The sequence below is a fragment of the Urocitellus parryii genome, chromosome 5 (genome assembly GCF_045843805.1).
Source record: "Urocitellus parryii isolate mUroPar1 chromosome 5, mUroPar1.hap1, whole genome shotgun sequence".
In the NCBI taxonomy this organism is placed as follows: Eukaryota; Metazoa; Chordata; class Mammalia; order Rodentia; family Sciuridae; genus Urocitellus; species Urocitellus parryii.
Window position 1 is genome coordinate 210,251,664 of NC_135535.1, and position 26,112 is coordinate 210,277,775.

General features: G+C 58.8%; 1 protein-coding gene across 18 annotated transcripts in view; it reads left to right on the forward strand.

Moving 5' to 3' along the window:
- Positions 1-5,835: 5,835 nt before the first annotated feature.
- Jakmip3 (Janus kinase and microtubule interacting protein 3) overlaps positions 5,836-26,112 on the forward strand; it is a 62,207-nt gene continuing 41,930 nt past the window's right edge. For all 18 annotated transcript variants that reach the window (XM_077798536.1, XM_026410284.2, XM_026410285.2 and 15 more), the window contains exons 1-2: positions 5,836-5,970; positions 22,040-22,537. In XM_077798536.1, the coding sequence (XP_077654662.1) occupies positions 5,836-5,970; positions 22,040-22,537 (633 nt within the window). The remainder of the gene's footprint in view (positions 5,971-22,039; positions 22,538-26,112) is intronic.

Here is a 26,112-nt window from a genome sequence, read left to right on the forward strand (position 1 = left end):
GAGGACACCTGTGTTCATTTTCTACTGTGGTTGCAACAGAGAACCTCAAAGTGAGTCGGAGGGTCATCTCAGAGCTCCTCAGCTGTCGGGATGGGCTGGGGTGGGAGTGTGGCCCCCGCCTTCCTCCAGTGCTAGGTCCTTCTGCTCCATAGGCTGCTGGCAGGGTCCAGCAACCCTGGTCATCACACTGGATCTCAGGCGGTTTGTTCTCTGTGTATTTGGGATTAAAAGACGCCTATTCAAACACACCTGCCAGCAGGTGCGCAAATGAGACCTGAGCCAGAGGGTGGCACTGTAACAGGGGTTCACTCGATGCTTTACTACATCCTTGTGCCTTTGAAACTTCCCCTCACCTCCTCCCTGATCTCCTCTCCCCTCACCTCCTCCCTGATCTCCTCTCCCCTCACCTCCTCCCTGATCTCTTTTCTCTCACCTTCTGCTCTCTGATCTTCTCTTCCCTGATCTCATTTTCTCCCAGTCACCTCTATAAAAGCCCCCTGTTCCTGAAGATGGGCAGAATCACAGCCGTTGGGACTAATCTCCTGTATTTCTCCTTTGCTAGCATAGCAATAAACGTTCCTTTTCCTTTTTCTCAAAACCCTGTGCTCATTATTGGACTGGCATGAAGACAAGGGCCGAGTCTGGGAGGGAGACGTGAGTGTGTGCAACTTCTCAGGTTTTAACGGGTAACTGTGGCAGTCTTCCCTTTTCTTCTCCTCCTCCTCCTTTTTTGAACTGGGGATGGGAGCACTCTGGGGGGCTCTGCCACTGAGCACATTCCCAGTTGTTTTTCTTTTGAGACAGCCTTGCCCAGTTCTGAGGGCATAAGTTGCTGAGGCTGGCTTTGAATCCACAAGCCTCCTGCCTCAGCCTCCGAGTGAGTTACAGGCGAGTGCCACTGTGCCTGGCCATTGTGGTGACAATTAACACATAAATTCCACCACCTTTACCATTTGTAAGCTCTCGTTTCAGTGGCCTAGGTTGATCCTCTTTATTATGCACCGATCTCCAGTTTTCACCTTGTACAAACTAAAATTGCCTTCTTTAAGGGTCCCCGTCCCCGCAGCCTCTGGGAGACGTGTTCTGGATTCTGGTCTAGGGGGGCTGCAGCAGGCCCCTCACGTGTGTGGGGTCGTGGGGGTGGGGGTCTCCTTTTCATGTCTGACGCATTTCCCTTGGTTCAGTGTCCTCAAGGGCCATCCTGTTGTGGTGTGCGTCACAGTTCCCTTCCTCTTTGCAGTTGAGTGACATTCTCACCACGGGGTTGCCACGTTCTTTTCCCTTCATCTGCCCGGGGACCCTGGGGTGGCCTCCTTTTCTGGGCCACCCTGTGAGCGCGGGTGTGCAGCAGCTCATCCTAACCCTCTCCTGGGAAGTGCCTTTGGGTCCGTGCCCAGGGGGAGCTGCTGGATGACGTGGAAGTCCTGATGTCGCTTGTGACGCGGCTCTGCGATGCTTTCCCCAGCAGCAGCACCGTCTTGCACTCCCTCTGAGGCAGAGGGCTCCTGTCCTGCACACCTTGCCAGCGCCGGGTAGCTGGTGTGTTCTGACCGTAGCCTCCTGATGGGCGTGAGGAGGTAGCTCGCGCTGGTTTGAGTTTGCTCTTTTCTGACGATTAGTGTTGAGCCAGTTTTCATGAGTTTTTTGGCCACTTCTGTGTCTTCTTTGGAGAAATTTCTATTCAAATCCTTTGGCCATTTTAAAAATCAGGTTGCCTTCTTGTTAAGTTCTAGGAATTCTTTGCATCTTGTCAGGTATAGGATTTTTTTACTTATTTCCCCCATTCTGTGTTGCTTTGTGCTGTTCCTAGTGCTTTTGGAAGTACGAAGGTCTTGAATTGTGTGTGGTCCAATCTACTTTCCCTTTTGTTGCCTCTGTTTTGACATCTAAGAAGTCATTGCCAAATCTGAAATATCTGAAGATCCGCCCTGTTCTCTTAAGAGTTCTGTAGTTTGGGTTTCTGTTTAGGGCTCTTTTCCCTTAGCTTTGGACTAGGATGCGCGGCGAGGGTCCCACCTCATTCTTTTGTGTTTGCTTTCTGGTTCTCTGAGCACAGTTTTGTTGGAAAGACTGTCTTTTCCCTGTTGAATGGTGTTGGCACCTTGTTAAAAATGATTTTTATTTGCATATGAGCTCATTTTCATGAGTGCCTGGGTGGGGGTTGTCTCCGGTCTCCTACCCCATTTCCTGTGCATTTGCCTTAGGTCAGCGCCACCCAGTGTGACTCCTGTGGCTTTGGAACAGGTTTAGAAGCCCTGTTTCCTGCCCTGGGTGACCTGAAGGCCATTCTGAACACCAAGGACAGGTCCTGGGTTCAGGGCCATCTCCGTGCTCTGGCTGGGCCTTGGGCAAGTCAAGGTCAGCCCTGCCCTAGGTCTCTAGCCCTGACCACCTTTTCGAATCCCTTTTGTGAGGTGAGGGGACTTATTGACAGGTCTGGGGCTTCCTTGTTCTGTACACCTCCAGGGGCATCCCCTGGGGTTCCCAACTCAGCCCTGGCTCTTCCCTAAAGTCCTGCCGTTTCTTCTGCTGCAATGGTGTAGTTTTGTTCCTAAGAAATCATAGATTTTTAAAAATACTCAATGATTTTTTTCCATGGATAACACATGACAGGAAGCAGAAGCTTTATTGGTAATGACATTGTTGATTTTCTACAAAACCTCACTAATTAGGGTACTTTGTAACTCTAAGTGTACTTTTCCATTGTTAGCTAAACAATGTGTTCTGATTCATGGACTTTAATTCTGTGGACTAATGTTTGTGAGGGTAAGCCCACGCCACGGGAGGAAGCTGAGGTGGCACCTGCAGAGGCCAGCAGGAAGCAGCTCCCTGTCAGCCGCTGGCCGCATCTCCTCAGCAGTCTGTCTGGGCTGTGCCTGACATAAGTCCTGCGTTTCGAATGCAGAGCACTAGGAAGCTACCTCCGCAGAGCCAGCCGCAGCCCGCAGCGGGCCAGCACCTGCTGTCCTCCACCAGGCTGGTGCGCAGAGCCCCTCCCTGGGAGAAAGCATGTCACGCCTTGGGTGTTCCTGATGCGGCCCTGGGCAGGTTCCTTTGTACTAGATACTAGAGAGCTGTATCAGGAGCGAGAGCTCAAGAGTCAGACAGGGCCATCGTCAGTTGCCTGTGCTGGTGGAACCCAGCCCGGTGCCCACGTGGGCCTACCTGGGCCCGTTTCACTGTCAGAACCCTGCCCGCCCCTGTGCATCAGGAACCAGCAGTTCTTGGAAGGACGTCTCCTAAGACAGAATGCTCAGAACCAACCATTATAGCATTTCGCTCTAAATTAATTTGCAAAATACTAATTCTGAGGTTTTCCAAAAAAAGGGCCTCATGAATGGGTGACAGGATGACACAGTGAGACGCAGAGCCGTTGCCCGGGACTGGTCGCCCTCAGGGGCAGAGCTCCGATGCTCTGGATGGAGGCTCGGCACAGGAGCCTGGCTGCTCCCGGGCTCTCACTGCCCGCTGGCTGAGGCAATCTGGCTGGGTGAGGAGAAGCCTGAGTGAGGACTCGCTAGGGCCCATCTTCCAAGCCCCACGAGGCCACGCAGAGACGCGCCACCATCCCTGCAGGGGGCCGGCTGACCCAGGATGGAGGACCTCCCTGCCCCTCCCTCCTTCCCTACAGAGCCCGCCCCTGTCCTGTGCTCCTGGGCACCCTCTCCTGTGAAGTGCTGTCCAAGGCTCTGCCGTCCTCCCTCGGGCTGTCCTGCTTCTCCTGATGGTTTGTAGGGTTCTCCGTATGTTCTGACGGGAGCTCCCTGAGACATCGGTTCTGCAGGGGGCTCCTCTGGCCCTGAAGCCTCCTTCCCACCCTCACGGCCGCACATTGACAGTTCTAGATAGAGCCAGCTCCAGAGCTCTCCTCTGTAGTCAGAGCTTCCTGTCCGGCTCAGGAGGCCAGCTATTTCCCAGCTTGTGTCCACCTGTGTTTTCTTGTGGCTTTAACTTCCACATTTTTATCTGAAACGTGTTGGAAAGTGACTTCTGTGTGTCGTTTCTCCTTGTTGGCTCAGCACCATTTGGTAACAGGACCGACCCCCCACCTCGGCCCCCTGACCCTGCGACCCCAAGAGTTGCTTATCACAGTTCAGGGACATGCACAGCAGGCCCCATCTGCTAGCCTGTCCGCTTGGCCACTATCTGCCCTTGTCCCATGTGCCTGTGGGGCCTCGTCCCTCAGCTCTAGGCTCACTTCCGGGCTTCGTGTCCTCTGCCTTTCACACACAGGGGTGGGCCGCTGGGTTCAGCGAGCCCTCCCGCCTGGGTTCATGGCTCTGGAGCTGACGGTAACCTCTTGAGGGGGCTCAGGTGACATGTGACGCTTTACCAAAGCTGAGGCCACAGGGCAGAGCTACGTGTCCCAGGCAGACACAGGGCCGCTGGACCTGTAGTTAGAGGTGGAGAGAGAAGAGAGCCCCCCACCATCTGCCTGCCCACCTGCTCACCTGCCTGTCTCATGTCCGTCCCTCCATCTATCACCTACTTGCTCAGGTGGCCTGATCTGTGTTCATTTTAGCCAGAGGCGTGGCTCTTGCAGCTTCCAACAGATTAGGGCCTGCATTCTTCTGGGTCATCATGGCCTTGGCCTTGAGTCTGGGTTGTGGGCTCTTCAGCTAGGGTCCCATCCTCAGCCAAGATGTCCTTCATATCCTGAGCTGATGGGTGGCCCTGGGTCACAGTCAATGCCCGCACATGCAGAAGCACACCCATGCACCCTGTGTTGACCCTGTGTCCAGCTCTGTTATTGTGAAGCCATTTGTACCACCCCTGGAGAGCATTTCAAATGCCCAATGTCCCTTCTGTAAAGCCATGGCTATGCCCATTCTTACATCTCAGAAGGGACCACTGGGTATTCACTTTTAGTTGGAAAGTGAAACACACTTTCTGTCCTCCCCCCAGATTCAAGTCATGAAGCCTGCAGTGTGCGCTCCCTCCCTGGGGAAGGCCCATGTTTAAAAAAATGTTCTCAACTGTGGTAAAAGCCACGTAGCGTAAGACCCGCCGTCCAGAGCACGGTGGAGCACGCAGCTCGGGGTGGACGCTCCTCCCCACTCTGAGCATCAGATCTCAGACCTTCTCCTCCCCCACCCGGTCTCTGCCCCGGGAGGCTCCTTGCTTTCTCCCTGGCTCCACCGTGTCCACTCTGCCTGCTGTGTCACTGGCCAGACACCATGCAAGTGGACTGCTTTGGGTGGTCCTCTGGTGACTGGCTCTACTCACGGGTGTCGTGTGCTTGGGGCTCATCCCTGTTGTGTCACATGACGAGTCCCTTCCTCTGAAAGGCAGGTCTCCCTCCCACCCGTGGACCACGTTCTCAGCTCTCCACCAGTGGGCGGGAGGCTGTTGCCCTTGGCTGTGTCGGTAACGTGCTCTGAACAGTGTGCTCCTCCCCTTCGGGGCCCTGCTCTCGATCACCTTGGAGGGGTCCTGGGAGGGGGCTGGAGCCGCGGCCTTCCACTCTACCACCTAAGAGGGCCTGGTTTGCCCACCTCGGCCATCTCTGCCTCACACCAGTACAAAATTCTGGGTCTGAACTTGGGTGTCCAGGTTCCTCCTCCTAAAGCTGGAGAGAGAACAGCGCTGAGTGCTGATTGTGCCTTGGGCATGGAGCCCACTGCGGACATGACGGGAGGGAGGGGCGGGCGCCCTGGGTCTGCTGAGCCCCGGCTCCACGTGGGCATCTGGCTACACTCACTCAGGTGTGCTTTCCCTCCAGGTGAGGAGACAATGTAGTGGAGTGGCCACCAAGGAGTCGCCTTTGGGAGCGTGGACACCCAGCCCAGACGGAGCACCTGCCCCTGGGCGTCCCTCTGGCTACCCAGCCTCACCATGTCCAAGAAGGGCGCGGGCAGCCGGGCCAAGGGGGACAAGTCGGAGGCGTTCGCTGCACTGCAGGCCGCCAACGAGGAGCTCCGCGCCAAGCTCACCGACATCCAGATCGAGCTGCAGCAGGAGAAGAGCAAGGTGGGCCCCCCCAGCCAGCCCCTCCCTCCCTTCTGCCTGCCCCAGAGCCCCGAGGCTAGCCTGGGGGGCCAGTCGGGCCTCTGCAGGGGTGCCCACCCCCAGTCCCACAGGCCCCCAGAGGTTCCCAAGGGGACTCAGGACAGACAGGTCTCCGGAGGGGAGTGGAAAGTGGCCAGAGGGTTCTGTAGGCAGAGGCACCACGGAGATGGCCCCACCGAGGGGAGGATGCCCACCTGGTGGACAGCCTCCCACATGGGGCATCCCTGGAAGTGACGCCGACTCTCCACCGAGCTCCAGGTGGACTTGAGTTCCACAGACTGGGCTGAGGAGGCCCCTCTGTGAACAGGGAGAAAGGGGACCTCGGCCTGGGGGGAGGAGCAGCACTTGTGGCCACACTTGGAGGAGCTGAACAGGCTGAGCAGGGGTGTGGAGCCCCGCGGACCCTGGGTGGGCAGCCACGGCAACCTCTAGTCCTCGGAACCTACAGGGAAGGTTTAGAGAGGGACTGAGCTTGTGCTGGAGGCTGGGGGTGGCTTCTGGGGGAGAGCGGGAGGGGCCTGCTCAGTGCCAGGCCCCTGGCCCCAACCTTCTTCCATCTCTGGCATGACCTTTGCCCTCTCTCCTGCCTGCACCTCCCCTCAGGAGCCACTAGGAAGGGCAGGTGAGTTCCTGGGAAGGAGAAAGCAGAAAAATGATCTGGAGAGAAAAGGTGACCTCAGACTGAGTGGACAGCTCAGGGCAGGGTGACTCCCGGAGGTCGGGAGGCCCTGGACTTCGGGGCTGGTGTCCTGCCCCGGGTTGTAATTCCCTGTCCCTTTCTTCCTGCTGGCAAAAGTATTGCTCTTGGAGGACATGCGGTCACTGTGCAGGTCATTCTGTCACCCGGCCTCCTCTTACTGTCCTCCTGGAGGCAGCAAAACTTGAGTCCTGATCCCTGATGACGATGTGGAATTTGGACCCAGTGTTCACAAGGGAAGTCCTGAGGGGACCTGGCCTTCCCCTGGTCTGGGGGCAGACCCCACAAGCCTGCCGCGTTACCAGCTGGCCCCTCCCTGGGAAGCTTGCCAGCCTGGTCCTAGTCCCCAGCCCTCCTGCCATCAGCTCCCCCTGCAAAATAGGACAGGAGCAGCTCCCAGCACAGGAGGTGCTGAGGAGGAAGGGAGGGAGGCTGGGCCGGGGCGGCTGCCTACACCAGAAGGGGTGGCACGGTGAGCCAGTGGTGTGCCTGCTCCCATGGCCTTGGGGCCACTGTCCCTCAGCAAATGCTGCCCACACCTGACCTGTCCCGGTGTGTCTTTTCCAGAGCCCTGTTCCTCCTCCAGCCACAGTCCCTTCTGCAGGCGAGATCCCCCGGGGCTGCGTTGGCCTGGGGACTCTCCTGAGGAGCTGCAGCTTCCTGTTGCAGTTAGACACGAGGCTGCAGGAAGCATTCGCAGATCTGGCCTGTTCTCACCTCACTTGAAACTGGCCCTGCCCACTCACCTCTAAATATGGCCGAGTCCTGGTCTGTAGAATATTTGCTGAAGTCAAGGCCGGAGAGGGAATAGGAAATGTGAATTTGGCAGGGTGGGATGGTGCACACCTGTAGCCCCAACTACTCGGAGGCTGAGGAAGGAGGAGCACGAGTTTGAGGCCAGCAACTGAACTTAGTGAGGGCCTCTCTCAAGGTACAAAAGGAAAGGCCCGGGATGTAGCTCCGAGGTAAAGCACGCTGGTTCAGTCCCCCGTACCGCAAAACCCCAAACAGAGCAAAAGGCCAGGACTCCTCTCCGGGTGCGGGCCTCATGGGACCAGCTCCAGGAAGACACCCGCCTGCTGAGAGGGAGGCAGCTGGACAGGGCTCAGGGCAGTCTCCCTGGGAACCTGCGCGGCGGGCTCAGCTGTCTTAAAGCAGCCAGGCGCAGCTGCTCCAAAGCAGAAGAGACAGACGGCGCTGGGCGTCAGGCACCCGCTCCCAGCCCTGACAGGCCCCTGCTCCTGCCTTCCTGGGGCCCTGGCCGCTGCCCTGCCCAGCACCACCCTGCAGAGGAGGTGCCCTGGCCAAGGGACACTGCTGAGACTGGACCAGGTGCCCGTGGGGAGCAGACCTGCGTGTTAGGAAGCCCGTGGAGGCCGTGTGAGGGGTGGAGAGTGCTGTGCTGCCCTGCAGGGCTGCCCAGGGCGGCTCCTCCTGAGCACCCACCCAGGAATGCTGGCCGAACGCTGGTGTGGGGGCTGATGGTCCCGTGGGGGGGACTCGGGAACCAGCCAAGTGGAAGTCAGAGTCGGCAGGCACCCTGCACCACACTGAGGTCCCGAAGACCGGCCCTGAGCTGAGACCCTGAGTATGAGCCGGGACGGATGTCTCCAGGTGAGGTTGGTGTGGGGTGGAAGGCAGGAGGCAGCCAGGAGGCCAGGCTGGAGCAGCCTCAGAGGCAGGTGGTGGAGAGGCCAGCGGCGCTGGGCAGGTGGGCAAGGGAGTCACAATCGTCGGACGCCTGGGAGAGGGAAGGTTACTATTGACGCCATTCTGGGACAAGGAAAGCCTTCCCCTAGAAAGAGACTGCTGGGTCCCGTGTGGGCAGGGAGCTTGGGCGTGCTCCAGGCACAAGCAGCTTCCAAAGGCTGTGGACACTGGATGGGCTCTGACTCGCTTCACAAACAAAAGCATGTTGTTGGCAGATGAAAACACGGTTCTCCTGTGGTATCTGAGGGAGTGGCTCCAGGACCCCTTGGGTACCCAGAGCCGCAGGGTCCCGTCCCTCCCATCAGATGGCGCAGTATTTTCCCGGGGCCTGTGCACCGCCTCCTGTGAGTCTAAGATCTCTGGACGACTTCAGGGCTCAGTCCCACAGAAATGCAGCGTAGACGGTCGCACACTGAGTCGCTTCGAGGAGGACGAGGACGCCCGGGATGTGGAGGACTGCCTGCTGTGACACAGAGAGCTGTTTAAAACCACCACCAGGACCGTGCAGGGGCCAAGGAACAGAGCCAGCAGTGGCCTGCTCTGAGCTCCCTGTGCCCTGGCCAAGGGTGTGGCCGTGATGGACCGCAGCGGTGGACCACAGGAAGGCCAGGATGCGCCAGAGCTCAGCGTGCATGTGAGGGTGGGCACACAAGCAGATTGGCTCCCAAGCTGATGGCTGAGCCTGCCCTCTACTGAGCAGGAAGTCTGGTCACTGGGAGACTGATGCTAGCCGAGGTCTCTGGTGGGCAGCTGAGGTATGTCTGCTGCTCCTCAGGGAGCACAGGGCCTCGGGGGTGGAGTAGGAGTCTCCAGGAGGCAGGTAGGGAGAGAGGGGGCCTGGGGGTGGCGTGGAGCCCTCAGCGACAGCCGTGTGGCCAGCAGAGGGGCAGCCTGGACGCCCTCTGCCTGGACCTGCGTGCTCAGGAACACTCTGCCTCCAGTTGGCAGGTGTCTGCAGTGTCCCGAAGGCCATTCTCTCTGGCTCATTACTGTGTGCCATTGTTCTTTGTTCAGTGTTTCTGTTTACCAAGTCCCAGTGGCTCTGTGTCCACAGAGCTTTGTGCTAACGTCTTGAATTTAAAAAGAGAGTCTCTGGCCAGTCCGCTGAGGACCTGTGACACTGTGGTGCACGCCTCGGAGCTTCTGTGCTTGTAGCAATGGGAATATCATCCTGTGAGGAGCTTTGGGAATAGCTGGGCTTTTGGTATTTGGATTCTCCCTGGACAGGGCAGGCGTCTGGGCCTCCTCCCAGAGGCCACCCTCAGCCTGTGCATGCACTAGACACTTTCCACCTCCTTCCTCACCAGCCCTGCTGCCTAGGTCTGGTCTCCCTGCTCAGGTCTCAGTAGTGTCTGTCTGTCTGTCCCACTTTCTGCTCCACACTTGGATTTCTAGATTAGAGTACTCACACTGCTGGGTTTTGAAAGACTGACCACCAGTTTTAGAATGGCCTACAGTAAGACATGCACCTACCCTGCAACGGCTCTGTGCACCCCTACTCTCCAGGCACCTGTCACCCAAGTTCACCGCCCACTGATTGGTCTTGACCTGCTTTTGCGACTCAACCACCACCTCCCAGGATTCTGTGGACTCGCTCAGCAAACTGCCAGTATCCCCGTGGAAGAAGCACAGGAAGGACTACTCCACGGTGCGCAGATTAAAGCAGGGGTGTGTTAAGTTTCTCTACAACACGGCTCCTTCCCACGTGGTTAGTTGGAGTGAAGAAAGAGATGGCTCAGAACCTTCTGGAAGATGGTGGAGTAGGACACCATTTTCAAGGGACTGGGCAGCAGGTATCAAGGCCTGGAAGATGCTGATAGCGGTCCTGCTTTCAGGAATTATCTCAAGGAAAAATATGCAGAGACCTGCACATGTTCAGGGTGTGACTTGAGCCCTGCTAATAATAGTGAAAAAAATCTGTGGCAACCTGCTGGTGCAGGCTGAGGAAGTGGCTGAAGGAATGAGGGCGTTCCTCCACGGCAGGATGCTCTGAGGACCGGGCCTGGGAAGGTAGCTTTTCCCTTGAGTGTTCCCTGGAGAAAATCCTTGGTGCCACCACGGCCACAGAGTCACTTTCCGGGGTCTTATTGTTACCGCTGTTGGCCGGTGACGAGTTCTTGCTCCCCGATGTTGAAGAATAACACCAAGAAGCACGCCGAGGCAAGGTCAGGGTAGAGATTAGGAGTTTATTAAAGGACAGCAGAAAAGACTTCTCCCGGAGGAAGAAGGGGACCCAGGAGGTGGAATCCAGTTAGCGGGCAATGTGTTCCCCTTTTTATAGGTTTGGTGATGGAATGTAGGTTGGAAGGCCCGAGGGGTGGACACAGGTGGGCCAAAGAAGTGGTCTGAGCAGGAAGGACTTCTTTATCACTTCTTTGTGATGGGCTATCTTCAAATCTGCTGGGGGCTATTCATTAATACTTCTTCCAGGTGGACTTTGGCCTAGGGCCTCTTCAGGACTTCATTAACGTTCCATGAATTGTCCTGTGTTTTCCCTGAGTCATTCCCAGCATGGCCTCCATTTTAGATTTCACTCGGTATTAGACCCAATTTACCTAACTACACTCACTACCTAACTTTAAATCTGGCTTCATTATTCCGGGAGCTTCCTCCTCTGTCTTTGGTGTACCCAACTCCCACGGGGCACTGACTTGTCTGCGTGACGGGTGAGGCTTTCTACTGGCTGGATATGAAATTGCTCAGGCACCATCTGTTTATTTATTTGTTTTTAAAAGGACTCCCCTAGGGCATGGCACTGTCGCTCACTGTCCTGCCAGATGACGCGGGTGTGGCTCTGATGAGACTGCACTGTGGGCCTGTTCCTCACCCTGCCCAGCACGGAGCCCCTGGCTGTGTGGCTGCAGGCCTGCCCAGCTCAGCCGGGACCAAGGAGGCCTGGGCCAGGCCTGAGCCCCGTCCTCCCATTTCTCTGCTCAACCCTTTGCCTCCATTGTCACCACGAGGAGGGCAAACTAGCTGCCAGCCCTGAGAGCAGCCACCGCTGCCACCAAGGCCAGCGAGCGTGGCCAGCTCCAGCTGCCCCAGGAGACAGCGCGGCCGCCACTCCTACCGAGTCAGCAGAGGCTCCCCAGGCAGCTGCAGGGACCGCTGGCCTGTTTGCAGACACTTACTTGGTGACCCTTTGTCCTGGTGCTGGTGCCAGCACTAGCCTGGACCCCCCAGGGTGAGACACAGCTGTGCTGTGCCTGTTCTTGGTCTTCGGAACCGTCCCAGTCCTCTTGGTTCTTTGCCGTCTGCACAAGGTCTGGATGCCTTGTCTGTTTCTGCTCTGTGACCTCCTGCAGGTGGGGCTGCAGGGAGTCGCTGGGGCGCAGGAGTCTGGACCCCTGGATGGGCCTTCTTCTCCCCTTTGGTCGAGTCCTACTTGACACCACGTTTTCAGCACAGAAGGTCATTTCTCAGCCTGTGTTCGAGGCGCTGGGTGTTTTGGGCACGTGGTAAATGACACCGAGGTACACGTTCCTTCTGACGTTTCCTGCCTCACTGTTGGCTGTGACGTGTACAAGTCCGGGTGGTTTTTTTATGCCGTCATGTCGGTCGGCTCAGCCAGCCTTCACTGGCACATGCGTAGCCAGCATGTGGAGAACCACAGGTGGCAGCTGTGACTCCAGCAGAGGTGGGTGACTGCAAAGCCCTGTGGGTGCCGCTGCGGTCCAGGAGGGTACCTGGGTGCCAGGTGCCCATCTGCCTGAATCAGAACCAACCACTGCTCACCAGACAGAGCTCGGGAGTCAGCCCCAGACCTGGCTGGGGTGGGTCAGGGTCTGCTGAGCTGAGCCACACCCCATGACCAAAGGCTCCCTCTGAGACCCCTCCCAGAAGCTACTAGGGCCCACCCATGGCCAGCCGAGGCTTGGTGGCCACTGCCCACAGCTCAGTTGCCTGTTTGGGCCTTTCCAGGGCACAAACTTTGGATCTCGCACTGTGCGTCCCCTTGTCCTCACACTGTCGTGGGTCAGGTGGGGCGGGTGGGGTGGCTGGGGCAGGGTGCCTCTGCCCCAGGTCTGTGTGTGGAGAGAGCGAGTCCGCACAGACCGACCTCTGAGGATGGCTCACACTCTAGGCATTGGTCCCTGGAGTCGGCAGAGGACCATTTTTATGAAAATCAGGGCGTTGTCCCCTGTTGAACTCCTCTACCTTCCTGCTGTTGAGGGCTCGGGGACTTGACGCTTACTCGCATACTCGAGAGCCAGGAGCGCCCTGTGACACTCGCCTCTGTGCTGCCTCTCATCCATGAAGGAACCTGCCGGAAGCTCCTGTGAGGGATGCCCGCTCTGGGCGGCTCCGCCCTGTCTGCAGCAGGAAGTGCTTGCCGCCGCACCACACTGTCAGGACCCCCAGGGCCCCCAGCTCAGGGCACTCTGGGTGGCTTTGCTACTTATTAGAAAAAACGCCTCTTCTCTGCAGTTGAAAACACCAGCACAGTCTCAGTTCAGAACGCACCTGTGCTTCCTACCCTCTGCTCTCCTGGAGGACACCTGGCGAACCTTCCCCTCCCAGCTCCTGATTTCATCTAGTGGTCCATGTGAGCACAGCCCACCTCTGGCCAGTCGGAGCACCACCGTTCTGCTCTGGGGGACAGCACAAGAGTCCTTAAAGCCCCTCTCCCTGTTAGGCACCACCCAGCGAGGACTGGGGCTGTGGACACCTGCCCAGGAGCACTGGCTTTGTGCACCCAAAGATCTCACCTGAGTGAGTTGGGCTTGGTCCCTCCCAGGACGAAGGTCTGGCCTGAGGGTCAAAGCCAGCCCTACCGGTGCAGTGTGAGTGGCCAGGCGCCAGCTGGAGCTGCCTGGAAGGCCAGGCTGGGCAGGTGGCTACGCTGCAGTCCCCCCAGAGAAGGCTGCCCTGGCCCCACGTGGGGCCTGGGGCCTGGCAGTCTGCAGCCTACCACCTCCTGCCCTTGCTCACCTCCCAGGTTTGCCCTCTCGCCCTGACACTGTCTAGGCCTCCTCCTCTGTCCTGCAGGTCACCAGGCCTGTGGCAGGACTGCTTGGCCTCTGGCTGCTCCTCCCCAGGTCACCCCTGCTGCACTCCCTGCAGCTGGGCAGGGCCGCCCCACTGCAGGCTGCCCTGTGAGGGGGCCGGAGCATCCCCCAGAAGCACGTGCGAGCGCCCGTGTTCCCTGCAGTCAGGGCATCTGTTATGCCACTGGCGGAAAAGCATCCCCGGCTCTCGGGATGTGACCCAATTCTGGGCAGATGTGAGTAGAAGAGGCATTCTGGGTTCTATTAGGGGAGGTTTATTGGATTTTCCAGAAACAACTCTGCCGCTTATGCATTTCAGAGCCTCACTGTGGCGCTCAGCAAGGCTTCTAAGAGCCATTACTGTGTGCATGTGTGTGACTGTGAGCATTCTCAGTGTCTGTGTGCATGTGTGTCTGTGTGCGCATGGGTGTGCATGGTGTGTCTGTGTGCATGGTGTGTCTCTGTGTGTATGGCATATCTGTGTGTACATGGCGTGTCAATGGGTGCATGGTGTGTCTCTGTGTGTGCATGGCATGTCTGTGTGTGGATGGTGAATCTGTGTGTGTGGAGTGTCTCTGTGCATGGCATGTCTGTGGGTGTGCATGGTGTGTCTGTGTGTGTGCATGGTGTGTCTCTGGTGCATAACATGTCTATGTGTGTGCATGGTGTGTCTATGTGTGCATGTCTCTGGCATGTTTGTGTGTGTGCATGGTGTGTCTGTGCATGGTGTATCTCTGTGTGCATAGCATGTCTATGTGTGTGCATGGTGTGTCTGTGTGTGCATGGTATGTCTGGGTGTGTGCATGGTGTGTATGTGTGTGCAAGGTGTGTCTGTGTGTCCATGGCATGTCTGGGTGTGCATGGCGTGTCTCTGTGCATGGCATGTCTGTGTGCATGGCGTGTCTGAGTGTGCATGGCATGTCTGAGTGTGCATGGCGTGTCTGTGTGTGCATGGCATGTCGATGGGTGTATGGTGTGTCTCTGTGTGCATGGCGTGTCTGGGTGTGTGCATGGCGTGTCTGTGTGTATGTTCACGTGGGGGGTCAGCTGAATGGGCTTTCCCTCATCCCCTTGGGGCACCCCATTTTTCTCTCATCCCTTACTAAACCCCAGGTGTGGTCAGCTCAGGTCCTGGGGGCTTCACCTCAGCAGTGCTCTCCACTGTGGCCCACATTTGACTCACCTGGGGAAAAAAAATTTTAAGACCAAACACCCAGGCTGCCCCTGTGCCCGTAAGTCGTTATTTTGGTCCATGAGACCCAAAGTCTATATTTTGCAAAGCCACCATGCAGCCAGAGCTGTGAAATGGTGACCTGAGGGAGTGTGGCTCAGAAGAGTCCCACTCTTCCCTTGGAAACGTGGGCTGACAACCACATGTCTCGGGACGGAGTTGTTGGCGATGGCTCAGAGCACTGGGCTCAGGAGGGAGGAGCTATGTGTCCATGCACAGGACCCTGGGCAGGCAGCATCCACAGGAGGCAGCACACGTGACAAAGAGGCCAGCCTCCTCCCCGCTGCTCCACCAGGCCCTCCCTCCATCCATTCACTGGTGAGTCAGCCCATCTCCATCCTGAGGCTAAAAAGGCAGATGAGATAGGTCCGCCTTCCACACAAGGTGGAGAAGAGAAAGCAGCCGAGGGGTGCGAGGTGGCTGGTCCTGTGCAGGAATTTGCCATCTGAGAACCTCGGCTGCTTTCTTGCTTCCCATCATGTGAGGGCATCAGAGAGGCTCAGGGAGGCTGATGAGTAGCCCAGGGTCCAGGGTGGAGCTGAGACCGAAGGCCCTGCGCTCTAACCTGGAAGGATGACCACCCAGGAACTGGAAGGCATTTCAAGATGGACAGTAGATGGGGAGGGGCGTTGTACCAACTCAGGGGCCCCACAGACCACATTTCCTGACTCCTTTGCCCACTGACCAGCTGGAGGGCTGGGAGGGGGACAGGCCCTCTTCCTGCTTCTGGCGAGGTGGCACCTCTGCGAGTGGCCGTGTACCTCCGTCAGCTCTGGCTCAGCCTGGCATCCCTGTGAGTTCCGGCACCAACCTGACCAGATGCTTGCCTGTGAGCAGGTGGTCCCTGAAGCTGACCAGGTGACCCCTTCAGTAATTCCAGTGTCTGCCGGGCCTATGCCCTGCAGCCCCCAGTGGGAGCCCACTCCTGGCTCCCTGTCCCCACACCAGCCCCGGATGCTCCTCTGCCCTTGCCCTTGTTCCTGGTCCCTGACTCTGAATCCCCTCTGTTTAAATGCATCTTTAGGTTGCTCCTTTTCCGTCTGAGCCCCAGTGCATAAAGACAGTCTTTAAGTTAAGTAGAGAAGAGATTGATTATAGTGTAAATAGAATTGGGGCAACTGGTCAATCTTTAGGATAAAGTTTATTTATTCAGTTTATATACATGTTTTCCATGTGGATCAAAATTTTGAATGCTTTTGTATGTACTTACATGAGGAAAATAACTGACCTTTTAAACATGATATTCTTTTAAATCGTGCCTTCAAAGGTGCGATCCATAAAATATTGGATCAGTTTGTTTGAAAATGTGAGTAGAAAGAATGGAGACCAGTTCAATTAAACAAAGTTGACTTGAGTAAGAAAAGGTCTGAGAACCCTGCAGCCCTGCTGGGGTCCCAATGTCCCCCAGCAAGGTGGGGACCTGCTCCTATGACCAGCAGCAGGAAACGCAGGGAGCTCACCTGATGGGGATGGGTGCAGACTGCGGGCGCTTATTGGGCATCATCTGGCAGCCTCAGCCTAGGATTGGCTGCGGCTCAGTTGCTTAGCAACCAGGGCACTAACTCAGGGGCTCCCTGCACCTGGGCTTCTGTGGGCCAGAGTCGTCACCCAGGCCCAGGGGTTTGGGCCAAGTCATTCCAGTCCACGAACATGTGACAGCCCAGACGCTCAGCAGTGCTAGGCAGCACGTGCCCATCCTGGGACTCCAGGCAGCCTGCGCGGTGGACCGGAAGCCACTTGTGATGTGGGTCCCGGAGGAAAGGCTTACTTGGTGGTGAACACTGTGGGGGCGGCGGCTGGGGGGCAGGAAGGCCACACGGGGCAACCTCTGTGGTGGTCATTGTGAGTGGTGACTCAGGGTAGCTCCGTGTCCCATGGAGAGGTGGCTGTGGCCGGTCTTGCAGCCACTCCTCAGGTGCCAGCAGGACTCCATGGCCAGGAGCGTCTGCCGTGGTCACTCTCCGTGAGAGGAGGGAGGGAGGCGCCTGGCCCGACCTGTCTAGAGATGAGCCACTTTTCAGACTGGCGGTGCTGGCGGGTGAGCTTGGCGTGACCTTGGGGCCAGGGGCCTCTGCACAGAGATGTCCAGTGAGAAGAAGGGCGGGCCCAGGCACCTGTGAGTGGGCCACTCTGCCCAGCACTCGAGGCACCAAGAGAGCCCCTGTCTCTGATCCAAGTGCCTTTTAGAAGGACTTTTAGGGGCATCGACCACTCCCCCCAAGTCCCCAGCCCCCCATCAGGGCCGCGAGGATAAACAACACTGGGAATGGCCGCTGGACACTAGGGCCTCTCTGACAGCTCTGCCCCTCCTCACCCTGGAGGACACGGAGGAAGTCACCCAAGGGTCACAGCCGCTAGCCCTCCAGTGGACACCAGCAGAGGCACAGGAGTGCCACCAGAACCCACCGTGCATAGTAGCAGTGACCGTGGGACAGACCCGGCCGAGCTCTGAACCACACCAGGAATGGCAGGCTCAGGGGAGGGTCGGGTCCCAGGAGCCTGAGCCCCATCAGTGCCTCCGTCCCCAGACGGGGTGCACTGGGCGTAGCTGAGGGAAGGTGGGGTGCGGCTGGAGGGGTGCTCTCTGGGCCGCTTTCCTCCCCACACCTCGACGTCCTGCCCCACGCTGAGCCCCAGGCATGGAGCGGCCATCTGTAGGCTGAGGCCTCCAAACCCTGAGCCCCAGTAAACGTTTCCCTCTCAGTCGATCCTCCCAGGTCTTTTGTTCACAGCCGTGAAAAGCTGATGACACAGATGTCACTGGAGTCCTGGCCAGAACTCTGACTCTGACACACCAGGTCCAGCTGCTGTCCTCACAACCAAACAGAAAATGATCGGAAAGCAGGGAGCGTTGGTCACTGTGGCCAGATGGGAAGGCAGAGCGCAGCCCCGCCCCGCAGCCCTGTCCTCGGCTGCTCACAGGAGCGCCAGCTGAAGGGGAGGAGGAACTGGGGCAGGGGCCAGCGGCCTGCGTGGTCGGGCAGCCTGGGTCCCACCGCGGCTGCTGGTCTCTTCAGGTTCTGCACAGCAGCTCACAGAAACCTCCGTCACCAAGGACATTTCCACCTGCTCAGGAAGTCCCTCCTGCAGACCTGTCGTCCTGGAAGGGGCAGTGCCCATCAGAAAGTCACTCCTGCCGAGGGGCTGTCTCCAGGTGGGGTGCTGGCCTGGCGGCTCTGCTGTGTAGGGCAGTGACCGGAGGCTTCTAGGCACAACTCCAGGTGCCCAAGTCTGGGTGCTGCAGATCTCTCTCTTTCCCTCAGTCATGGTGAGCACAAAGCTCTCACCGTCCTGGGGTTTGTGCTGGCCAGCAGCCTGCTGTCCCTGGCCACTCTGGGGCTATGCCCAGTGCACCCCCGTCTGGAGACCCAGCAGAAGCACTTGCAGGGGCAGTATCTCCTGGGAGCCTGGGTGTTGGCACAAGCCCGCCCCATCCCCTGTGGACACCCCCTGTGGACACGTTGGGTTTTCTAGACTGAAAGCCGTGGCTCCCGGGTTTGGGTCACTAGGACAGGCTGCTCGCTCTCTCTGGCACTACCCCCGGGCTCTCCATACCTGGTGCTGGGCTGATGGTGCCAGCGTCTCTCTCAAGGCTTCTGCGGTGAGTTCAGTGCTGGCTGCTACCAGGGTGGCTGGTAGGCTTTGTCTGCACAGGCCAGTGGGGAACAAAGGAATGCTTTGGAATTCCTCGGGGAGAAATTGAACAAGAGGGGCAGGAGGGGCAGCTGGGCCACACAGCTGTGGGAGCTGGCACGCGGCCTCGGGGGCCTGCGAAGACGTGAGCGGTCCAGCCCTCGTGGGGAGTCGGGTTGGCGGTGCTGGGATCAGCCTGGACCCCGCTGCAGGGTCACGTGGGTGAGATGGGACGGGGACTCCGTCCTCGCCTGCTTCCTTGAGAACCAGGCTCTGGTGTGAGGGAACAGACTCCGCGGTGCTCCACAAGTTCCACAGGAGCTCTGAGCCCTGGGTTCGAGTGGGAAGCCGTACGTGTCAGTGTGAATTCACAAGGTGCACGTGTGTGCGTGTGGTGCGGGCACACTCAGGCATGCACACACATGTGGGTGACAAATGTTTGTGATGTATTTCGTTTAGCATAAGGTATGGCACATAGCCTTGTACTTGCTATGACATGTGATATGGTTTGTGTGTGTCTCTATAAAACCAAATTTGAAGTATCATCTGTCTCCTGAAAAGTTCCCGCAATGACCTCCCCAGAAGCAGTGAGCAACCCAGGGCCCGGTGGTGACCTTGAGGTGCCAGTTCCCATGAAGAGAAGTCAGGGCCCCTGGAGAACAGCGCTGTGGGAGAGGAGCAAGAGGAGCAGCAGGGTCTCCGTCAGAGCCTGGAGACTGCTGGGGGCCCCTGGGGCTTCGAGGGGCGTCTGGAGAGGGCCGCTGGCCAGGGGGACACGCAGCTGTGGCGAGGATGAGATGTGCATGGAACGAAGCCCATCGAGGACGTCCAGGTTCACATAGTCCCAAGGCACCACCTCCTCGGCAGGGAACGGCTCCTGCCCTCGGCACCCGAGGGCTGGGAGAAGAGTCAAAAGCTCATCTTGCCTTTCCACGGCAGCCGGAGAGCACGCGGAGGCGCCACCCCCCAGTGGAGAAACCTCCACCCGGGGCCTGGGGAGCCTGCCGGAGGGACAGGGCACCCCGGGGAAGGGGAAGTCCTCACTGCTAATCCAGGGGCAGCTGGGCACCCCCAGGCCTGGTCCCCCAGGCCACGGGCTGCTGTGAGAGCCAGTGGTGGGCCTCAGGAGGACCGCAGTGCTTCTTCCCGAACAGTTCCCTTCACGAGTAATGGGAAAGCTGCTTCACGCCCCCCACACACCCCGAGCCACCTAGGGCTGCGTGTCCTCTGCCCTTGTCCCTCAGTCTCTGGGGCTGGAGGCGGAGCGGCCCTTGCCTGCTGAGAAGCAGGGCCAGCGAGGCCGCCTCCCACGGCTCTCCAGGAGCAGAAGCGTCTCCTGGACGCTGTATCTGCAGCTGCCTGACGGGAGCCCTGCTGCCGTGGGCTGTTGGAGACCACCCCTTGCCTTTCCCCATGTCTGATGTCGACTCAGGTGGAGACCGGGAGGGTGGTGAAGTCACAGGCTCTGGGCGAAGGGCCGCGAGCGTGGGCCCAGTATCACTTCAGAGGACCCCACGCAGGTCTCCACCCGCCTAGCCTTGGGCTGTTCCGCCCGCTCTCTCCTGCACTCTCCTCCCGTCCCACAAACATCTGCTCGGTGACATGCCATGCATGACTCTGTCCTCTGCTGAGTGCCCATCAAGGAGTCTCCACAAAGGTGATGTTTTGTCTGCTGAGAGGACAGGCAGCTGGGCTCTGTCCTGGCCCCACATGTCCAGCCTGGGGACCTGCTGTGTGCCTGACCCTAGATGGGAGCCACCCCGCTCCACCCCCAGCCCCCACAGAGCGTGGTCTGCAGCCCTGCAGAAGTGACCCACCAAGGCAGGCAAAGACTCGGGGCCCACACCCCCAGGTGCCCAGGAACACCTCAGGCACCCGGAACTCGGTCCCAGCTGGAAGGGGGTCCATGACAGAGAGAAGGGCGGCGAGCGTCTGTGCCCTCGCTTTCGGCACCTGCCAGCTTGCCAGGCGGAGTCCAGACAGGCGGGCCCCTGGCAGGGTCAGGAGAGCCTGGTGGTTGGAACCTTCAGCACTGTAGTACCCGTAGGGGACCCAGAGGGAGTCCCAGGTTGGACCCCACAGGACTGCAGGACGCCAGCCCTAGCACCAGCTGAGTGAGCCCTGTCAGCCTTTCCTGGTGGGGAGGGTCGTGAGGGCTAAAGGTGCGAGGGGGAGAACTGAAGAATGTCCACCGCTTCTGCCCCCTCAATGCTTTGTTCACTCAGATCACTCACTGCAATTTCACTCTACAGGTTCTTAATCAAGAAAACGACAATCCTTAATGCTGGGCACTGCAATACACATGATCAGTTCACAGCAGACAGTTCTAGATTAATCCTAAGCACCGCAAACCCACTTAGACATTCCCTCGGCATGCGAAGTTCTGGTGCCAGTCTAAAGTCTCCAGCCTTGGGCTCTAAGTCCACAGATGCCCACTCGGGTCAGGAACCAGGGCAGGCTCCTCCTCCAAGGCAGGCAGGTTGAGGAGAGGGTCTCAGGGAGAACTCACGGCTCTCACCAGGGTCAAGATGTGGCGTGGAGTTTGAGAGCAGTGAGGACCACACAGGATCAGCCGACGATGACAAGTGATGGGATGTCAGTCCAGGTCCTCATCAGGCTCTCGGCTTGAGGACATCAGTATTGGCTGGCTGATTCATGCGCTCCTTCGTTCATACTAAATTTGGGGGCTTTTGACCACACTTTCAATCCCTATCAGCTGCCACTGGGTCTCTTGGTGACATCATTTACCCTAGGGTTAAAGCATCTGGTCTGGTGGTCCCCACCCTGATTTTCTTGATAAGGGCCAAGACAACCAGCCAGAGAGTTAGCTGAGTTTATCAGGGTGCGGAGACTGGAGTTATAAAATGGAGTTTTTAAAATGAGTTGCTTAGGCTCAGGCCTAAGGCCATCCTCAGGTGGCCTGCCACCCTCACCCTCAGAGGCTGCCCGTGGTGGGAGGGAGACAGGACAGTCACAGAGATGAACAGACTCGCAGGGTGTGTGCCATGGCTTGATTTCAGATGCAGCCCACAGCCTCATGCTGAAGGCTTAGTCCCCACCCGAGGTGTCACTAGGAGCTGGGGGAACCTCTAAGAGGTGGGGCCTAAGGGAGGTCTTTGGTCCGGGAATCCTGTCCTGGAAAGGGGATCCTGAGACCCTAGCCCCTTTCTTCCTTCATCTCCTGGCCACAGGGTGAGTGGTTTTGCTCTGCCATGTGCCCCTGCTGTGATGCTATGTCATCATGGGCCCAAAGCAATGGGCCAACTGATCAAGGACTGGAACCTCTGAAATTGTGAGCCAAACAAACCTTTTCTCTTTAAAAGTTGATTTGTCTGAAGTATTTGTTACAGTAATGGAGAGCTGACTAACAGAATGATCAGCTCTGTGAGGAAAGTAACCCAGTCCTGTGCCAGGGGTTAGGTGGCAGCTCCTGAAGTGGGACCCGGAGAGGAGGTGGAGTGGGTGCACCGGGACCCACAGAGACACAGGCCATGCTCTGTGGGACTGCATCAGCAGAGGAGAACAGAGCAGGTGGGCAGGGCTGGGAAGGGGAAGGAGGAGGGTGGGAGGCAGGCTGGTCAGGGTCCACAGCCAGGAGTACTGCAGAGCCGCAGGGCATGGCCGCGCTCTCCACCAAGCAAGCTTGACTTGGGGTCTTCATCAGCATGTTAAGCACACCCCAGAATGGAAGGCAGCCCCCTCCCACGCGGCTCGCGGTTCCCGGGAGCGGGCACGCGCCTGGCGGGTGACCACAGTGTCCTTATCTTCCAGGTCAGCAGAGTGGAGCGGGAGAAGAGCCAGGAGCTGCGGCAGGTGCGTGAGCACGAGCAGCGCAAGCACGCGGTGCTGGTCACGGAGCTGAAGACCAAGCTGCACGAGGAGAAGATGAAGGAGCTGCAGGCCGTGCGCGAGGCGCTGCTGCGGCAGCACGAGGCCGAGCTGCTGCGGGTCATCAAGATCAAGGACAACGAGAACCAGCGGCTGCAGGCACTGCTCAACGCCCTGCGCGACGGTGCCCCCGACAAGGCCAAGACGGTGCTGCTGTGCGAGGCCAAGGAGGAGGCCAGGAAGGGCTTCGAGGTGGAGAAGGTCAAGATGCAGCAGGAGATCTCGGAGCTCAGGGGGGCCAAGAGGCAGGTGGAGGAGGCGCTGACGCTGGTGACGCAGGCGGACAAGATCAAGGCCGCCGAGATCAGGAGCGTGTACCACCTGCACCAGGAGGAGATCAACCGCATCAAGAAGGAGTGCGAGCGGGAGATCCGCAGGCTGGTACGCGGCGGGCGCGGTCGGGCGAGGGCCCCAGCAGGCTCGGGTCCAGGCAGGGGGCTCACACTCTGGGCCTTTCCCCTGCACACCCACTGGGCATTCTCTCTTGGTCCTCAGGACTGCAGAGATGTGAGCCTCGTCAGGACAGGACAGGCAAAGCCTCCCACCTGCTGGCAGGGGCGCCTCCCGGTCCCCACCCGGCAGGTGCAGGAGGTCTCCGCTGACCTTCCCCCTTCCCCTCCCACAAGGTTCCCCTTCTCCTGTCAGGTTGACTTGAAGCCAAGCAGGGCCCAGCGTGTTGATGGCGGGAGTCCCACACGCCTCAGCTAGAGGGCTGCCAGAGTCTCGGGACTCTTAGGATCAGAGAGGAAAGACCAGGAGGTCCCGGGCCGCCTGTCGCTTCCCCTGGTGTGTGCCCCTCTGGGGCAGTATGGCCAGTGTCACAGCTCCGTGTGGCCAGTGCTGGCAGCCCCTGGTGCATCCCAGTAGCTCTTGAGCCAGGGTCCACAGGGCGGGCCCCGGTCCAGTGGGTGTGCTCAGGGCCCAGGGCTCAGAAGCTGACAGGAACGTCCAGGGGCCGAGGGCCTGACCCTGCTCCCTGGCATCAGCTCGTTCATCTGGGGGAGATGCAGCTCCTCCCAGTCCTACCAGGACCCAGAGCCTGGGCACTAGCTGCCCTTGAAGGGAGGCGTGATCTTCCCTGACCCCCCTCCCTGGCCCCTGGTTTCCAGAGGTGGCCTCGAGGCCACACCACCACATGGAACTCCCTGGAGGGTTCGAGTAGTTCTCTGGACACAGGCAGAAAGAGGACCTGGGAGTCGGAGGGAGACTTCACCCCCATGAACACAGGGCCCCACGGTTCCTGGCCTGGAGGCCTCCCCTTCCCGGGGTGCTCCCTGCGGCAGCCCTCAGCAGCCCCAGAGCTCTCCCCACCTGCAGGAGCGGCATGATCCCCGTGGCTTGCCTGCCCAGTGGAGGAAGGAGGTGGCCGCCAGGCTCTCAGAACGCCTGCTGCCAGACCCACATGACCTTCCATCTGCTGAGATGGCTTGGAGGAGGCTGGTTCTTCACCAAGGCCGTCCCTGGGTCCCCACGCCCCCCCGCTCAGCTTGCCACGCCTCCTGCCAATTCACCTGCACTTTCCCCAGACTCACGGCTGCCGGGCTCTGCTTCTCCCCCGCAGAGGCCCTCCTGCCTCTCCCCCGCAGAGCTCCTCCTCTCCCCCGCAGAGGTCCTCACAATGCTGCACTCTTCACGGCCCCCAAGTGACACTGCCATGTCTGGACAGGAACTCAAGGCTCACCCTAAGAGATCCTGGGGAGCTTAGGAATGGACGGTCCACAGAGGCCTGGCAGTAGGAGAGGACCGGCGGGCTGGCTGTGGAGGCGAGCAGCTCAGGACAGGACCGTCGTGGCAGGAAATGGTCCTCACCCATCGCCAGCTATCAGCCCAGCCAGGAGCCCCCAGGGTCACCCCACTCTGGTTTCCCTGCCTCCCATCCCAAAGCCAGCCAGTGGCCATTGTGGGGGGGGCGTGGGGGCCATCCTGCAGTGCAGACCAGCCTTCCTGGCACAGAGCCTGGCAGGGGTGGAGAGTAGACCCAGGGGGAAAGGGAACCCGTCGCCCAGCACTGGACCCACCCCCTTGGGCTGCAGCCCCTGTGGGGGTGTGAGGCCCCAGGCTCCCTGCCACCTGCAGTTGGGTCACTTGCCTCTTTGCATGTTGCTCGTGGCCCTTGAGTTTCTCTCTCGATGGCTTAGTTTTCTCTGTGCCTGTGTCACTGATCCACCCCAGAATTCCCGATGGCAGAGCAGAGCTCCTCTCAGTGCAGTGGAAACACAGGGAAATCCTGTGCTTGCCTCTCTGGGCGTCCTGGTGGGCCATCTCCTGTCCCACCAGCTGTTCCCCTCCGGCCACCAGCCTGCTGCCTTCCTGACCCTGGGGGCCTGCCTGAGGCCCCACTCCTCCTCCCTCCAGCGGGAGCCCCACGGCTTCCCCCTGCTGGGTCCACTTCTCCTTTGGTGGAACACTCTCTAGCTCCCTGGGATGCGGAGATGGGAGCCAGTCTCCTGAGACCTGGGTGTGAGCTCCCTTTACACAGCCAAAGGCTCGCTGTTGGAACGGGATTTGGAATCCCAGGGGGATGTCACCTCAGGACTTTGAAGCTGTTCCCTCCCTGTGACGACTCCCGGAGCAGAGCTGTTTCCCAGCCTCCTCCTTTCTGAGCGTGCTCACCTCTAGCAGGCCATGTGCCAGGGCGACCGCGCCAGGGCTCACCCGTGGCACCGGGAAGTCGGGAGCCTCCTGTGTGTGGATGCCCGTGTCCAGCCGGAAAAACCCGCGTCATTTTCTAGACCATCTTCTTCCCCTTGGCCCAGTTGCCAAAAGTCCAGTCCTTGGCCCCATGCCAGTCCGTCACGAGGACACTTTGAGAAAAACGTAAAGCAGTCTTACAGCTTTGCCAGCAAAGGAGAAGCCGGGCTACAGTCCCAGAGGTGGTGATCCTCCCTGATGCCCTGAAGGGGGACCAGAGGATCCGGAGGGTGGTGACTCAGAGGCCGCGTAGAGGGGCACCCTGGAAGAGGGCGGGTGGAAATTCACTTAGTGATTTGGGAGGGGAAGAAGAACCACGCTCCTTTTAACAGGAGCCTCAGTGGCAGAGCAGCAAGGGCTACATTCCAAGCACAGAGTGGGTCCCTGCGCAGTCCCCCAGAGCCCCTGGTCAGGAGCTGGCTTTGAATTCCAGCTCTCATTCTCTGGCTTTTCTCTCCAACCTGGGTTTTGTTCTGCTTTCTAGGAAATGTCCTCGAGTTTGTCTTCTAACTTCTCTGTTTAGTTTTTCCTTTGGTCTTCGCCCCCCTATATCTAACTGTCAGGAGTGTCTGCTCTCTGAGGTCCACTGGGGCCACGTTCCCGTCTACTTCGGGGCTGGTTATGGCGTTTAAGGAGTCCCCTCCCGTCACTGTCTGCTTATCTGGGGTCCCCCTGGCTCCTCTGGAGGCTCCTGAAGTGCTTACCAAAGCCCCCAGGCCTTTCTAGCAGGCCTGGGCCAGATCCCAAAGTTTACATCAGAATGCATGTAGCTCTGAGCATCTCTCCACCTCCTTAAGGATAATATTTGGGGACCTGAAGTTTTAAATTTAAGGTCCTCTGGTTGGTGCTCTTTTTCCTTTAGGATCGGTGCCTGCTGTGTGCTGAGAAAAGCTTTTGTAGTGGAGTCGTGCCTCCTTAAACCTGTGCCGTTGAAGTAGGTTTAAGTAGGTCTCTGCCCACCTCCCTGGTCCTCTGAGGCCCCTGTGTCCCTGACACAGGCCCCACCACAGCACACCACGTCCTCTGCTAGTGCTCTTGCACTGGTGGCTTTCAGATGTCCACCGCCAGCCCTCTGCAACCCCACCTGTTCCAGCTCTGAGACGCCCTGATTTCCAGAGTGGCCAGGGCTCCCACTTGGCTCTTCTGCCTCAGGAGGACCCCGCTTCCTCTTGGCCCAGTGGACTTCCATACAAGCTTCCTAGATAAACGCTATTGGAAGCTGGGCCTGGTGGTGCATGCCAGTAATCCCAGTGGCTCAGGAGGCT